The following is an 18401-nucleotide window of genomic DNA, read 5'->3' on the forward strand; positions in this document are numbered from 1 at the left end:
GGGCCTGGGTCAGTACCTCCCTCCCCCACTGCAGCAACTCACCAAAACTCCCCATGTGGGATGGGGCCGCAGGTAGGCAACAAGCAGTGTTCAGGATGGGCAGGCAAAGCTGGGATCATGAGGCGGGATCACAAGGGGGTATCAGTGCGGGGCTGGGGCCCAGGACAGAGCTGCGATCCACTCCCTGCATGTCTCTGCTCTCTGGGGATGGAATCTGAGAAGGTAGATGTGAGGGCAGGGGCACTGCCTGGGCACTAGGTTCCAGGAGCCAGCCGGGGCAGAGGAAATGGAGGAGGGAGCAGGGAGTATATGCCACAAAGCTCACTCTGGCAGTATGGTCTGTGGCTGCCCCCACGATGCTCCATATGGGGCTGAACCCTGTCTGGGTCCAGCTCCTGGCTGCCTTCTGCCTTGCACACTGGGGCAGGAGCCACCCAGTTAAAGCTCCTGGGTGCCTTCCACCCACTTGCGAGTTGGAGCTGGAGCCCTGAGCACTGGGGCAGGAGCTGCAAGGCTGAAGCTTCTTCCCCACCCCGAGTGGCACAGCTGGAGGAGGAATTGCCATTGGACATGAGGGGAGTTGATCAATACCTGGGAAGCCACAGCTGCACCAGGAACAGCGCTACCAGATGCTGTGCATGCTGCCTTGGACTGGGGCCAGCAGGTATAGGCAGGAGCGTGGCATGGGCTGCCCCCAGTGGGGCTCAGTTCCATGCAGAGCACCACAGGGGCAGCTGTGGGCCAGATTCAACCAATTGGCGGGTGGCTCCCAAAGGCTGAATCCAATCAGTTGGCTGTATTTTGCCCAACCCTGCCTTATGTTATAAACTGAACAAGTGTTAATCATCTGAGTGGTGTTCGGCTTAATGCAGTAGTCACACCTTAATGTGAGAAACCATCTCTGACTGTCCTTCAGCTTCACAGCTGTGACTTGCTGCTAGAGGCTTGGTGAACAGAGCCAGGACTAGGAGCCAAAGGCTGGACTGGTTTGCTACTCGCACTGGACAGAGCAAATGCTACAGCCCTGGAGCACCAGGAGGCTGTAGTACCTCCCACCGCCACCTGGAACAGTTCACTCCTTGAGTTCCAGGGGCCCAACCAGCAGCACTGGGAGACAAGCTCTGGAGGAAAAAAGGATCTGGCCCCCAGGACCTGGATACACACCCCAGTGGGGCCAGGCACCTACAGCAGGGTTGAACTTGGTGGCAGCAGTGCGGCAGCCCAAGGATGGTTCCCGCTAACCCTGCACTCCGCCAGGTTATGCAGAGTTCAGCCCCCAGCTCTTCCCCACACTCTGACTCAGAAGGGGCCACTGCATCTTGGGATGCTGGAGGACTTTCAACTTGAGCAGAATAGCTGTGGAGACTGGCTACACCTTAACAAAAGAGGAGTAAAATGAGGCAGACTAGAGATAATCCTGCCCAGAAGTGACAAATTTAAACTGAATAATGAGTGCTTTAAGCCACTTAAAGGTGTTAAATGTGCAGCTAATCCAGAGGTTAAAAACTCCAAAAGCCACCTATATTTACAATGTAACAAGGTCTGAGGGACTTGTGCCAGGCCCTTCCAAACAATAAAGAATTTGCATTTTAAATGGAGAGTGAGACTAACACCTGGCCATTCAAGCTATTTAGAAAAGTACATTTCTCAGAGTGGGGAATTTAAGTGAGGGACACTATTTTTAGGATATTATATTAGTAATCATTGTGTCTGTAAAGATAAAATACTCTCTTGGTCATAATTAAATCACAAAAAACCTCCAGTCTGGTAAACAAATACACCCTTTGGGAGCAGGAAGGTTATATATCCCGTATAGGATCCTCAAGAATCCATTGGATAATGTATGTAAATGGCAACTAAAAACCATACTTAACCCTTGCCCAGAGAACAAGTTTTTGGTCTTCAGTTTGTTCCTGGGTATAGGAAATTACTTTGGGCCCTCAGCCAACAGGCTGAGTAGAGTAGGCTGACAAGAAAATTTGCAGGCGGCCCTGACATGAAGGTCAGAGGCTAAAACTGCTTTCTAATCTGTTGAACTAAGTGGAAGCTGTATTCTTAAGGTGCAGGGCAAGAGCAGATTATTGTTCTGATATTTCCTTTTATCTCTTTATTCTTATATCACATATGGTTACTGACTTTTTATGTTTGCTTTTGTTTTTTATAGTAAATCTTTTTGTTATCTTTTATAACATACTTATTGTCAGTGGCAACTGTGACTTCATAACACTAGACCACACAGGCAGGCATCTTTTGTTGAAGAGGGGAATCCAACATTTCTAAGAGTACAACAGAACAAGGGTGTGCTTTTTTGAGCTGGCAAAATCCCCTCTGCTCTGGCAAGACTAAGTGATATGATTAAAGCTGGGGGACCATCAATCAGGGAGGTAAGCTTTGGGGCATCTCAGCATGTTCTCAGAGTGGTCAAGAAACAGACTGCAGAGAGGAGCTTTGAGCCAAAGGACAAACCTGAAGATGTGAGAACACCCCAGGAGTATGTCTTAAAGGCACACCTGACTACATCTGGGCTCAGGGTGCACTACACCAACTTATTTTTCTTCTGAATTCTCCCCCTCACAGACCCCTGGGCTCTCCTCTCTATTACACCAGCCTGGGCCAAACTGACTTCTCATCCCAGGAGCTCTGTTTATATCACCTGTCTGGCTGTGCCCCTTCTAGTCCCCAAACTCCCCTTGATGGGGTCAGAAGTGAGGGACAATGGCATGAACAGGGGCAGGGCACCAGCATATCAGGGCTGCTCAGCACCATGAAGCAGTGGGAGGAGGAGGCGGGGAGGAGGGGACAACTGCGTCCTGGTAAGTGAAGGGGAAGGGAGATTTTCCTGATTTTCCCTGATTAAAAAACCAAAATCAAACACCAAAATATATAGGTATTTAGAATTTATTTTGTTGTAATGATTGAAATACTGGTAGGCTTCCACACTGCTTTAAAAGTGTAAATATATATACCAATAAAACATTGTGTTCAACTGACAACTGTATTTATATAATGGTGTTTCATTTTAATAAAGGAAAATGAAGATTTGGGTTTTTTATCAGAGAATTTTAAATTTTATCAGAGAATTTTGGATTTTTAACAAAGAAAAGCGGGATCCTTGTTAATTACTAATTAGCAGCTGTACAGCTCTGCAACCCCACTTCTCAAGTCTGCACTTTGCTTCTGGCACCCCGCAGCCTGCTCTCTACACTCAGCCAATCAGTAACAGGAGTTAAAGACCACTGTTACACAGCCCAATTTAGGCTCCCAATTTTCAAAATCTTGCTTCTAGAATGTGGAAGATATTTTTACCCAAACAACAATAATTTTCACATAAGCATAAGCAAATTTTGCCGCCTCCTCCCCTTTGCCCTTTTTGTGCCTGTAGAAGTATCAATCAAAATTTAACCAAATTAAAATACAGGTCCCAAAAGAATGGCAGACAGGTGGACTATGCACACTGGCTGGAAGATGCAAAGCAACACTGTGGGTGTCATACTGTAATGGAAAGCAAATGCACTTCATATGGCTGATAAGCATCCTGTACTGGACTGTTGGAGACATCACACCTGAACTCCATACACATGTTTTTAGAGCAGAACGTTATAAATAGACATTTTAAGGTTCTTTGGATTTCAAAACTTTGCCATATAGTTTCTGAATCTTCTTTCCACCCTAAGATTCAGAAAAAAAATGTTAGGGTATTGTTCTGGTCAAAGGTGGAATAAGTTTTACATAAGATTACAGAAAAGTACAGAGTACAATTGTGTCTGTGGAAGACCAGAGGTAAAACAAGATATGAATGAAAGTTCTCTTTACTCTCATAACAGAGATGGCAGTCATTAAAAAAAAAAAAGTCTGAATGATGAACAAATGCTTCTGAAATGCCAAGGTGCAAGTCTAAGGGGTCATCAGAAACCTACTAGAAATATTAAGGGAGGAGATTACATAATGGAATCTGAACACTAAGGGCATCCTTACAGAGTACAACACGGTGCCAGACAGAGATACCCATAAAGAAGCTTAAGAATCAAAGTAAGTAAAATATTTATGAATTGAGATCCAAATCTGAGGACCTGCTGCACTACTGCCAACACTTGATACTTCTGTTTAACACCAGCAACTTAACTGCTGAGCTCCCTACTGATTGCATGGAAAATTCCTCTGACATGACCTGCTCCTGAATGCAGCTGGGTGCACCTCTGAGACACACCCCCAGGGTCTTCTCACACCTTCAGGGGTACCCTCCCATTCCAAACCCCTCTGCCATCTGCTGCTTGACCACAGAGAAGGCAAGCCCCATACCAATGATGCTTCATGACATGCCCAAAGCAATGGCACCTCAGTTACACCTGTCTCACCCAGGCCTTGCCAGTTCTTAGCAGAGAGGATTTTGCCAGCTAGAAGAACCATACCTTTGCCCAGTCAAGATCAAGAAAAGATAGGCTCTTTCTAAGGAAAGGGGATCTATCTGCATGGTCAAATGCTCTGGACTCACAGCTATCAATGAAAATAAGTGGGTTAAAAAGATAATAAAAAAGTTTTATTATAAAAAAAGAATAAACATAAGAAATCAGTGACCATTTGTTGAGTTATAGACAGAATAACAAACAAGCAAAAGAAAATATCAGAACAATAACCCAGTCTTATCCTGCATCTTACATTTAAGAATACAGTTTCTATTCAGCTCAGATTAGAACACAGCACCTGCCTCTGACCTTTCTGTCAGGGCCTCATGAATGCTCTCCCACCAGCCTGCTTGAAGACAAAACTACTCTCAAGGCAAAGCTTAAGTATAATTTCTTATCTGGCCATTTACATATGTTGTGCATTGGATTTTCAGGAAGCCCACACAATGCATATAACTTCCTGCCCCACTCCACATATGTGAATATTTACCAAAGCAGAAATTTTTCCTGATCTAATTAATATCAGGAGAATATCTGCATTCTTTCAAACATGAAGATTGCTAATCCAATATCCTAAACATACTGTGTCTCACTTAATTTCCCCACTAAGAAGTGTCCTTCCAGGTGATATTCTTACAGGAGGTCTTTCTTTACAAGGTATATTCATCATTGTCTGAAAGGGCCAATCTAATGAATAAACAACTCAGGTTAGATGCTAATTCTCAGAGGTTCTCTCTTCCACATGTGAATAGGTGAAAAGCAATTAAGTTAACCACTGCCCCACCAAATAGTCTTGGCTAAAATATAAAGACATATCAAAATTACATTTATATCAAATTCATATAAACATAAGGATGATAAGGCTGAACACAGCTTACAGCTACCCAAATACCATATCTCAGCATAACATATAGAAGAAGCTATGCATAACACCCCATGAACCCCTCAGACGACAGTGGGGTTCATGACAACTCCCTTCTTTGAAAAAAAACCAAAACACGTTAATCTCCTGATTCAGTTTGCCTGGCAATGCTGGTGGCCTGAGAAAGACAAGACTTTCATACACATGTTATCTTTAGTTCACTTAAATCAAATCCATGAAGGTCCTCAGATCTCTACAGTAATTCCAGTATACTATTTCTGTTTTGCTGTTTGAGTTTAACATGATGTAGCTCCTCCCCTGTGTGTCTTGCTGGCATCCCAAAATGATAACGTAGCAGCACAAGGACGTTTGTATGAAGATCCTTGACCTTGAGTAAGGCTTTTGATATCGTCTCCCACAACATTCTTGCATGCAGCAGCCTTAATCTATCTGAAGGCTGGTTCCAAAAAGACTGGAGCTGGACTGTTCTCAGTAGTGGCAGATGACAGAACAAAGAGCAATGGTTTGAGTTGCAGCAAAGGAAGTTTAGGTTAGGAGCACTGGAACTTGTTACCCAGAGAGGTGGTGGATTCTCCACCTTGGCAGTTTTGAAGATCCAGCTAGACAAAGCCCTGGCTGGGATGATCTAGTTGGGGATGGTTCTGCTTTGAGCAGGGGGTTGGACTAGATGACCTCCTGGGGTCCCTTCCAACCTTAATTTTCTATGATTATATAAACCAGTTCCCAAATGGGGCTACAGGACTTACAAAGTTATTCCAGTCTCACTGCTACTGGATGCTATGATTCACTGTAGTCGTTTTACCAGAGATTGTGTTCATTTTAAAAAGCTAAAATTAAACAGTCCAAAGTGTCTGATTCAGTTAATGTCCCAATATACACTTGCTTACATCTTTGCTGAGTACACTTTCTGCTTAGAAACTTTCAGTATATAGTAATTTAAATGTGGAAACAGTGTTCAGTCTGAAATTAAATGGTATGAAAGGATAACTGAACTCATTCATTTATCTAGCAAGCGCCTATCCATTCCCTAATGACTGATTTATGGTTTCCTAGTGTATTTACATTCAGTGTTAATGTACAGGTTTTAAATTCACCCATAAACTTAGGTAAGTCAAGGGGTCAGGTGCCGTAATATTAGTGATGTACAGAGTCATCACAAGAAAAACAAATGATAATGATTCATTTTGATATCTAGAGATTATGTCCTTAACCTGCCATTTATCTTCCACACAGTTCTATTTTGCTGAGCATAAGGTGAACATTTCAAAAAAGAAAATGAACTAGACATACAACCAAAGGTTGAGAATGATTAACAACATAAAAACAAAACTGTGATATGGACTTTTAAAAATATTATTCTAGAAAAAAGGAACACTGATTTTCATTGGTTATTTCACATAGATTCTGCCCTATTAAGTTGTATTTCATGAGTGAATATTTTGTTTGGAAAAAGGGATGAAAAGTATGCACAGAACTTTTGTTTAAGGATTATCTCTGTTTATATTTAATTGTAAAATACTATGCAAGAATTTACAAAAGACAAGAAGTTCTGTTTAAGAGGCTACAAGGTGAGATTAGAGCTATAGACAGATGTTACATTTTTAGTGCTACAAAAGTTGAAGGGACAGACAACTTCACAGTACTACTCAAATGGCAGAAATGCTACAAAAATGTTCTTGGATGAAACAATAGCATCTTTCTAGTGATGTGTATTATGGCACAATATGTAACATCTGTCCAGTTACATGTAGCCCTAGAGGGGATCCTTTGGTTCTCCACCATCCCACAGTGCTCTGCTCTCCTGCCCTCCAAGAGGGGAGAGAGAGAGAGCAAGGGACAGTTAAATAAGCATTGCCTTGGTGCTCAGAGCACTTAATAACAGTCCAGGGCATCAAGGCGGCAGCAGGGGGGGGAGAAAGCAAGCAGAGCTACAGCTCCCCACTACAGGAAGTATGCAGTGAGCAGCAGGTCCTTCTGCTGCCTTCCCACAGTGCAGACTCAGAGAGAAGATGACCCTTTGCCAGAAATGCTGGGCTGCTCTGAAGCCTGTTGCAGCCCTTGGTCCAGAAACTGCAGCTCTTCTTGCCCCCCCACCCCCTAATGCCAGCATAAGGCAGCAAAGACTGCTGCCCCCAGTACTGACAGCCTGCCTGATACCCCTTTCCAAGGGGCAGAAAGGGCAGGTTGTTGGTGACTGGGTACACTGACAGGCTTCTCTCATGGTATAGCAGGGGAAAGCAAAAAAAACAACTCCCTTGGCTGGAGAAAATGCCTTTTCAGGGACTCTATCATTCCAGCTAGGTGGCTGTGAATGTATTTATATCCCTCATAATACTATAGGAGATCTTGTAGCACTGCAAGTGCATACATATTCACAGCCTAAGTAACAAATGTATTCCAGAGGGATTGATTCAACTGAATAAAAGCACCACCAACAAGTACTGGATTCTGGATGGTCAAAAGTTCTTGTTTTGAAATCTTGGTAACTGTGTCAGAAGATAAGAAATATAAGGAATCTACATTTAGATAAACTATAAACTAATGCCCTTTCTGAAGGGAAATTAGTATAGAGAGCTTGAGCCAAAGTTGAACTTCCTGGGCAAATATATGAAAATATGTGTATGAAATACAAAAAAAGAGTCTGAAACATCCCAAATTGAAACAATATATGAGATAATTTTGTAGAAATAAACTGTGTCCTTCAAAAAATTACTGAGAAGGGTAGAAGAAAAAAGTCTATGGAGGCTTTTTTGATCCAGTCACTGACCACAGACACTTCATTTTTGAGAAGGAAGGAAATAGTATAGAGGAATAATAATAAAAAGTGTAAAGAATTTTAACATGGACAGAAAAATCTAGGTGCAAAATTCAAGATTAAATTACATAAGAACTCACAATACAATAAAACAAGAAAAGACTTCTGACATAATTTTGCTCTCCATGTAGCAAGGTATTATAATGTTCAAAAGGCAGGTAGGTTATACTCCCTTCTCTATACAGTGCTTGAGTTGCATTATTTTTTGTGCATCTCACTGCCCGAAAACATTGACAAACTGAAGGTTGTGACAGAAGAGCAATTAAGATGAAAATCTTGGGTAAAAACTGCCAGATAATGAAATCTATTAGAGGCAGCATGGGATGCAGGAGGCAGAGGCAGTACAGGACAGGCATCACTGAGGGTAATGGCTGTAATGTCCAATTCCAACCACAAGTACAGTTTTGGGACAGAGTAGGAGCTGTTGCAGCCACCTGTCCTCACCCCCCAGCTTGTACTCAAATCCAAGACAAGGGGCTTTCTATCCCCATGTTGAATGGGGAGGGAACCTCATCTTTGATTCAAGTAAACACGGTAGATGATTATGAGCAAAAGAAGAAGGTATTTAAACCACTATATGTATAAATTATACACTATGTCCAAATCATCAAATTGGTTAGTCTCTCTAAAACTATATTGGGTAGTCTATTACAAACTATGTATTAAAACATCTAAATCTGCTGTTTCAAAACTGATCAATCTTTTTTCAGTGCCAGTCCACCATATTTTTACTCCATTGTTTCTTGAATACAAATATACATATTTCTACTTCCTTTTTATTCTCAGATAGCCCACTGGTGTGATATTGCTGTCGAATGATACAACAGCAAAAATCAGCAGTGAAGTAAACTGGTATATTGTTTAAGGCTATGTTGATTGCTGAAAACATAGATGAGTTTGTGTTAAACTATCCAGCTGGTTTTACTATAACTACAGCCAGTATGTTAAGTCATGAGTAATTCATCTCATTACTTATAAAACTAATATGCTTTTTAATTTCTATGCAGAGAACAAAACCTTATTAGTTATGTATATGTGAGTGTAACCACACACAGTCTCCATATTTTAAAAGTTGCTTACCTCAAAATATTAATATTACAAAATAAATGCTACAGTTTAACCTACCTTTGATATAATTAAATAGTTCTTTAATGCCATAAAAAAGAATAAAATGTTATCCATGGTAAAAAATGGATAAAATTGGGTTAAAAAAAAAAATCTGGGTAAAAATGGGTAAAAAAAACAAAACAAAACAAATACTAAAAGCCCATAACAATGCTGAAGCAACTCGACATCTTTGTCTTTCCCAAGTATGGTAGATATATCCTGGGTTGTATCTACATTTCTAAGTTTATTACCAAATTGTATTGGTCTATCTAACTATCTGTCTGGTTTTTAATTTAAATATTTATACCTATTAATAATTCCCAATGTTATGCTATGCCATGCCATACCATACCATCTGAATGAAAATTTAAGACAGTCAATTTTATGTACATGTGTATTTAATTATATGGTGTATATATTTTCTGATACTGTTTTTTGTTATTAAGGTACTACTGAAGAGCAAATATGCCATTATGCTAGACTCAGCTATGCTAGGCACTGTATAAACACACAAACAAAAAATTAAAAAAAGAAAGGAGACATAAAACCATCTATGTTTTTCCCGCAACCAAAATATGGGTGTCTTTGATAGGGTACACTCTTCTCACCCGCAGAAGTTCTGCAAAGGCTAGTGTAGCTTCATCACTGCAATAATCTTGTGACCTCCATATAGGAATAAAAGACAGACCAAATGTGCACTAAGCTTCATGAATCATCACCATCATACCTGCCCTCCCAAAGTGATGACAAAGCTGCTTTCTACTTTCACTACCTTCTTGTGAAATAAATAAATGGTAGAGCTTTGCCCCAGCTAGCCTCTACCCTGCCAAGCCCCACAGGATGCTGGTCTGCAATGACATTGCAGGGACAGCCTCCAGCCTAAGATGCATGCAGTGCACCATGGTGTGGAAGCACAAGTAGCAGTTGGGGCACCACACACTGTGCCACACTGCCGGCTGTGGCTTTGGCTGCGGCTGGGTGAACCAGCACCGTGCTCCACAGCAGCATCATGAAGCTGAGCGCCACTCTGGCCTAGGCCAGGCTATGGACAGCAGGAGCAGGGTGAGGAGCGCCAGGTGGTTTCCATCCCACCTGCTGCTGTGGCAGCTCTGACTCATGCAGGTGGTGGTACAGCAAGTCCAGCCCTAGCGTGGGCTGGAAGGAGGAGGAGGGAATGCCAGTGGCACTGCCCCATCCTAGGCTGGGGCTCTCGCACTGCACTAAACAACCTAGCCACAGCTCCCCACCCCCAAGCAGCATCTCCCAGCTGGCCCACCCCCACCCCCAAGAGCACAGGCACCAGCCTACAACACCACTGGCCAAGCCAAATAGCTCCCTGGTACCCCCAAAGACCACCCCCCTTACCTCCAGGCAGGCCCCACTTGCAATAATGTGGAGCTAGGCTCCCCAACAGCACCATGCACTGCCTAAGAGCTCTGTGCCCTGCCACAGTCCCAGCGCCTGGACACCTTCCCCCCAGGGCTGACAGGCAACCGCACTATGTCATGGGCACTCACACCCACACACACACCCCCCACGCATCCCCTCCACACACCCTTGCCACACACACCCCACATGAACTCCCCACACACAGCCCCCCAGATAGTCCCCAAGCCCTAGCCCTCCTATCCCCCCCCCCCACCCACCCATCCCACAGACTTACCTGTATCCAACTGCCAGGCTGCACCCACTACCCTGCCTGGTTGTATTGATGGCCACACGCATGTGTGCACAAATGTGCACACAGCACCCCCTACCTCCGATCACCCTCCTCCCACTCCCTCTAGCCCAAAGCATGCAATTTAGTACTTACTTTTGGAAGTACTAAATCAGTGTAGTAACAATATTGCCATAGCAACACATGTACCTAAAAGTCTTCTCATAATGACCAGAGGGATATTTACAGTCTTTCAGACATATCTCAAGAATACTGTCTCTTACTTAAATTTCCCCACCCTGAGGAATACCTTTCTTTGGATGGTCTGCTGGCAGATGACAATTCTGCTCAGATCTCTGTTTTTACAATGTAAATGTGTCATTGCCTGGAAGGTCTGGGCTCATGTGGTGAGAGCGTGCCCACAAGGGTGGCAAGTAAACAAACTCATGTCAAATGCTAATTCTCAAATTCTTCTCCTAATTGTGAATAAATGAGGAACACCTGAGTTAACCGCCGCCTTACTAAACTTCCTTGGATAAATATAACAATATATCAAAATTACATCTATATCAAATACCATAATTCATATAAACGTAAGGGTGACAATCCTGAATGCTGTTTGATCCTACCTATACAAACTACATATGCCATATTAGTAAAACAAGCTCAAGACAAAATGCATAACACCCCACAAACCCCAAAATATTGTAGGTTCATGACAGTTTTCTTTCTGTGTGATAGCATAAATACTGATACCAACTGCTGCTTATGTGAAGTAGGCTAAGTCAGGGTAGCTGTGAGAATTTAGTTTCACCATTAGTGCAGTATGCAAAGGCCAAAGAAAATAAATCTTACCTTAAACAAGCAGCGGCAGACATATTCATACACCATGTGTGTTAAGGAGCTAATAAGAGACTTGATTCTTTCTTCAGTACTTTCTGACTCCTAAGAAAACAGTAGTTTGAACATAAAAACTTCAACTGGAAATAAAAATCTGTTTTTGTGTACTTGTACAAATAGCTGACACATAGTTAGGCTGAGGATCTGCCTAATTTTCAGAGCTTCTGAGTACCCAGATTTCCCGCTGAGCTCGCCTGCTGTTCCCAATGATTCTATTGATGTCATTAATATGGACCGAGACGTTTATGTTTAAGCACTCCTATACAAGCATTTGGGCCCAAGTCATAAAAACAGGCTGAATATTCACCATACCTGTGAAAGATTTCACAGGATCTGAACTTCTGACCAGCTGAGCAAAACCTATGACATTTCCTGCTGCTCTATTTAGATGCTTTATCATGGAACCCAGGTGAACCAACAGCCCAAAAGACTGAATTTCTTTCAGTCCAGAGAACAAGTACACCACGGACAGCAACACCACCAGTTTCTCCACTGCCAGATCCTACCTATACGTAGTTTCTTCACGCTGCTGCACTCACAGGATTTATCTTTTCCCTAAAGGAACTATATCTAAAAGTGACAGAATAGCTTATTCTCTATACTTATTAAAACCTTGATTTTCTAGAGCCTGCACTTGCTAGTAATGTGTTTTAACTGTGGACATATTATTTTTAGCACCATTACAAATAATTGGTGTAGCACTCAGACAGTCAACTGGGTTGGGTAAAAGAAACAGCCCCACAAAACTTTGCATTCCAAAAAAGAGAAAACACAACCAGGAAGTGAAACAAATAATGTGAAGGCTGAATATCAGTGACATATGAAAACAAAAAACAAAGATGTGTGCAATTCTTTGCTAGGCAGAAACACAACTTGTCCTCTGCCTAGTCATCATCAAGGTCTAGTTTGTGGAGAATCATCAAGGCAAACATTGTGGAGGAGATGAGTTTTAAGTATAGACAAGAAGGAGGATAATGTGTCTCTACAGACTGACTGATCTGACAGGGAGCTTTTTCCACATAATAATAGGAAGCCTGGGAGAAAGTATGAAACTGCTTTCTAGAGAAGCAGAAAATTAGTCAATCAAGGTTGGAATCGCTGGCAATGGCAGGTGTCAGCCTTATAATAGGATATAAGAATAGACAGGTAGGATGGAGTTAAACTGTGAAATCCTCAGAAAGGAAGGATAAAGAGTTACTGTTTGCTAGTACAGGAAGAACCAATGAAGGATCTTAAAGATGCAGTTTACATAGTGAAAGCAATAACCCAAAAAAATAAATCTGAGCAGCAGCATTTTGAATAGACTTGAGAAGGGAGGGCTGCAGGCCAAGACAATGGAGAATAAAGTAACCAAGGTATGAAATGATCATGGATGTCTGTGAAAAGTACAATCAACAGCTGTGTTGCAGCTCAGTTGGACAGTTTTCAAATTAAAGAAAAGGTTTATCTCCTCTGTTAAGCCAAAGAGCATTTTAGAATTTCAAGACTTTCCTTATTCTGCCCCTTACTTCGAGAATTCGCCTAATTCATGGATTACTTCAGGGGTGCTCAATTTGAGGCCATGGGCTGCATGTGGCCAGCAGAGCCTTGGAAACCACCCTACAGGGCTCCCCAGAGGTTGGAAAATTTGGTGGTGTGGGAGCAGTGGCAGTACTGCCACTCCTCCCTGTTGCCAAAATCACAAGCCCCATGCAACGGGTCAGAGCCAGGCCAGAATCCTCCCCCCACCCGGCTGAGCTGAGGCCAGGCCATGCCACCTTTCTCAAGCAGGGCTGGGCCACAACCCTTCCCCCTGCAGGGTTGGGCAATGCCCCCTCCCCAGTAGGGCTGCACTGGGGCTGGGTCATGCCCGCCTCCCCCCTGCAGGGTCCAGTTGGGGCTGAGACAAGCCCCCTTCCCTTACACAGTTGGATTGCAGCTGGGCTGAATGGGGCCTCACTGCACCCACCTCAGGCACCAGATTTGGGACCACTGGCCACTAGTCAGCAGAGGGATCAGGCACAGCCCATCTGGCCCACTGAACAAAAAAGGTTGAGCACCACTGGATTAGGTAATTATCGGACAGCCTATGTTTAAATAAATAAAATCTCACAATCCTTTTATGGAACCTTCATTTTCAAAACTTACTTTAATCTTAGAAAAGCCATAAATTACAAATGCATGTTCACTGTGCCTGCTTTTTCCTCAGACCTAAAGGAGAATGCATGGCATTCAAAAGCTTGTCTAAGTCTATCCCAACTATGCAGTTGGTCCAATTAGAGATATCAATCACAAAAATCCTTGCCTCCCCCATATTACCTGAACCACCGTGCCTGTAACATCACTGAAACACTACCAAATGGATGTTACTTTGTTTTCCCATGATGCAGCAAAACTATGGCTCATGTACACTGAAAATAAACACATTTTCTTTATACGCATTCTGAATGTCCAATATTCAGGTTGAAAAAATAATGTAAGCATTCATTTTAAGTTACCCTTTAAAAACAGCCAGAGCGAGCAAGAATTGTAAAGACCACAACCACAACCACAGACTGATTTCTCTTCTGCATTCACAGCTGCAGGACAACAGGACATACCTGTTTGTTTTGCAAGGCCCTTTGGAAAAGCCGTAGGAAGGCAGCCAAACTAAAACGGTACATATTATTAATTTTGGACAAGTCAGAGATAATAAAGTACATCTTGCTGGCACTCTCAGCTAGAGGAAGGTAGGCATCCCTCTCCTATGGATAAAAAGAAACAATATTCAGAATTGGTACTTTACTGCCATCTAGTGGTCACTGGATACTTCGGCGACATTGATAAACCACTCACATGCCTTATAGTACTTGATAGCATATAATAACAATTTTGATTAAACTCCCGAAGTCTTTACTTACAAAAGCACTTTGAAACCCATTACACCAGAAACTGTCCACTTGAGAAATTAACATTAAAATGCTCACTTGTGATTCTATAATTAAAATTGCATTTATAACGTTATAATGAACCCTAAAGAATTGTATGCTTAGCATTTTTGTTTTAAATCTTAAATTTTAGTGGCATTTACTCCAACTCTTAACAATCACTTGAGGCTTGAAGTTTAATATAAAGCATCTTAGTTCAAAATTATTGTCCTTTTAATTTTTTTAACATTTTAACATTCAAGTTTAAATTTCTGGGGGATTTGAAAACAGTCTTCAAGTCCCTGAAGGGCAATTGCAAGGAATCTGGAGACTATTTTCTGTGGCCACAGGGGGCAGGACAAGGACTAATGGTCTTAAATTTTAGCAAGGAAAATTTAGGCTGGATATTAAGAAATTTCTCAGTCTATGGATGGTTTAACATTGGAGCAGATTACCTAAATAGGTTGTATGTAGAATCTCCATCCTTGGAATGTTTAGGTATAGATTAGGCAATCACTTGTCTGGAATGGTTTAGATAAGGATAATCCCACTTTAAGCAGTGGCTTGGACTAGATGACTTCTTGAGGTCCCTAACCATATATTTCTGGAAATCTATTATTCAAGATTAATGTGTTCATTTAAAAACAGAAAGCATAATAATTTTATTCCTGAACATTTCAAAAAACACCCTGCTTCAAAGAAGAAATTCAGCACAAAACTAGACAAAACCTTATATCTATATGTAAGATGAAGTCTTGGTCTCACTGAAGTGAAAATCAAAACTGTGATTAACTTTAATGTAGCATGGCTTTCAGTGTGGATTTTCACAGAATCGTAAAATAGCTGGCATTATAAGTGACTTCAGGAGTTCATCTAGTCCAACACCCCGCTCACAGCAGGATTATGCCTAATTAAACAACTCAAGTCAACCTGCTCTTGAAAACATCAAAGGATGAAGATTTCAAAAAAATGTAATATGATGACCACCACTCATATTCGAGAATGACTACTACTGATACTGGAAATCAGTTTCAGTATGTAGGGTTCAGGAGATGTGCAAGGGCAAGTTACTGTCTACGTTCCCCACTACTGTGGGCCAAGGTGGCACAATGATGTTCTGTTACTCATTCTGCTTCCTTTGTAGCAGAATGCCAAGCTCACCTGTCATGGGCTATATCCTCCCCAGGACATTAAGTCCAGTCCAGCAGACTGTATGTGCTGCTTAATGCCATCCTTGTAGCAGAGTTTGGGACAGCTAACCTACCTACTGCCTTTTTCAAATTCACCATACAGACCTCTCTTAAGTAGTTGATTGCTGTCCATGCGTATGACGTGGCCAATTCAGGTCATTTACTTTCATGCTAGCATGGCTTCCACACTAGGCATAGCTGCCAGTCGTAGTACTTCATTGTTGTGATTTTGTCAAACCATTTCATTCCCATTATGTGGTGTAGGTGGCATTGTTGCAGGCAGTTACTTTTTTGATGGTGACAATAAAAGGGGCAGGTCTCTAACTGGTATAGAAGACAAAGGAGCACAACAGCTCTGTAAACTTGGCATTTTGTAAACATTTCAACCCCAGTCTTGTCCATAGTCTTTTTTGCAGGTGACCAAAAGCTGAGGCAGCTGACTAACCCCATGGGCTACAGGAAAGACATCGAAATGAAGATGCCTACATGAAGATTACCCAACTGAAGAAATCTGTTCCAATGCTTAACCATCCACATAGTGAAAAAGTTCTTCTTAATGGCAAACCTAAATTTCCCCTGATGCAATTAAAGACCGTTCCTCTTTGTCCTATCCCCTGAGGCTACAGGGGATAGTCTATCTGCATTCTCCTTATAACCGCTCTTCAGATATCTGAAGACAGTTACCAAATCTCGCTTCAGTTTTCTCTTCCCCAGACTAAATAACCATGGTTCTTTCAGCTGTTCCTCATAAATCATGTTTCCCAAGCTTCTAATAGCTGTTGCTGCTTTCTGCTGGACTCTTTCCAATTTGTCCACAGGTTTCTTGAGGTGTGGGGCTCAAAACTGGACATACTACTACAGATGAGAGCTCATCAGTGGCAAATAGGGAAAATCGCTTCCATCTGTTTGCAAGTGACCTTCTATTACTACATTCCCAAATGTTCTCTATTTTTTTTCCCATAACTTTGCTCATTCAGCTTATGGTCTGCTGTAACCCCCAGGTCTTTTTCTGCAGTATTGTAGCCTACACAGTCCTTCCCAGGTCTATATTTGTACATGCAATTGATCAGTCCCAAGGGTAGGACTTTGTACTTGTCCTTGCTGAATTTTGTGTGTCCAGTTTATCCAGGTCATTGTGGACACTACCATGACCCTCCAAAGTTTCTGCAACTCTACTCAACTTGGTGTCATCTGCAAATTTTCTAAGTGTACACTCAATCCCATCCTTCATATCATAGAATGGAATATCATTAATGATCATTACTGTGCAGTAAGCGGGAACAGGCCAACATCTACCCATACAGGCGTTAAAGTACATTAACACTGTGTGTGTTGTAACTTGGGACTAAAGTTAGTCGCCTACATATGCATCTACTTAGTAAGATGTCTATATGTATGTTACTGCACAGTAACTAATTGGGCATAAATTTGATACCTGCATAATGCAGGTATCAAATTTATGCTCAAGAAAGTGTAAATCTCCATATTTATTGTGCAGTAGGGGCATACACATGTAGACACACACCTGTACTGCACAGTAATTTCAGTTACTGCACAGTAAATGCACACATGTTGACACACACAACTGATGAGATCATTGTGCTCAGTGGTTATCTGTTTTACAGTACTTTGCTCTTGTCTTTATTCTCATTAATAATCTAAGGAAGTGTCATGAAAGAGCGTGTCAAAACTCTTGCTAAAGGCAAGGTATATCATACCCACTATTCTCCCCGCATCCACAGAACTGGTCACCTTATCATAGAAAGAAATCAGGTTGGTCAGGCATGACTTGCTCTTGCTGAATCCACACTGACTGTTTCTGATCACCGTGCTCAGATATATACGATTAGCTTCATATTCTTTCCTCCTTCCTTTTCTTAATCATGGTCACTATGTTCATCCTTTTTCTAGTTATCCAGGACTTCACTCAATCTCTATGAGTTCTCAAAGATGATAGTTAATGGATTTGAAATTAGCTCAGCCAATTCCTTCATTACTCTGAAGGTACATCCAGTCCAGGCATACTGACTCAGAAACATCCAGATTATCTAATGAATCCCTAACATTCTCCTGAACTGCTTTGTTGAACATTTTCTAGACTGCTTATCTCCTCTTATCCTTGCTGCTAACTGCATTTTTCATCTGGTAGCCAACCTTGAAGTAAAAAAAGCATCTACTACTTCAGCCTTCTCCTCATCAATTATTTCTGGATTGCATCCTTTATTCAGAATGGGACCTATACCTTCCTTAGTCTTCCTCTTACTTCTGACGTAACCATATTGGTTTTTTTTTTTTTTTTTTTACTGAATTTTACAGTGCTTGCTACTTGCATGTCAAATCATGCCTTGGCCTTCCTGATTTTCTCCCTGAATGCCCACGCAATACTCTTATACTCTTCCCTAGTAATATGGCTAAGTTCCCCTGTTTTTCTGTAGGATTCCTTTTTAATTTCAGCTCACTGAAGAGTTCACTGTTTAGCCAGACCAGCCTTCTGGTGCACTTCCTTTTTTTTTTTTTTTTTTTTGCATTGGGTTAGTTTACTCCTGCACCATTTTAAAGCC

At 41.9% G+C, this 18401-nt stretch overlaps 1 protein-coding gene across 1 annotated transcript in view; it reads right to left on the reverse strand.

Annotated features, from left to right (window-relative positions):
- DYNC2H1 (dynein cytoplasmic 2 heavy chain 1) overlaps nt 1-18401 on the reverse strand; it is a 430672-nt gene that overhangs the window by 245288 nt on the left and 166983 nt on the right. The window contains exons 69-70 of the mRNA XM_006271584.4: nt 14345-14488; nt 11721-11810 (exon numbers count right to left, since the gene is read on the reverse strand). Coding sequence (XP_006271646.1) covers nt 11721-11810; nt 14345-14488 — 234 coding nt within the window. The remainder of the gene's footprint in view (nt 1-11720; nt 11811-14344; nt 14489-18401) is intronic.

This window comes from Alligator mississippiensis, chromosome 1, assembly GCF_030867095.1.
Source record: "Alligator mississippiensis isolate rAllMis1 chromosome 1, rAllMis1, whole genome shotgun sequence".
NCBI classification, from domain to species: domain Eukaryota; kingdom Metazoa; phylum Chordata; order Crocodylia; family Alligatoridae; genus Alligator; species Alligator mississippiensis.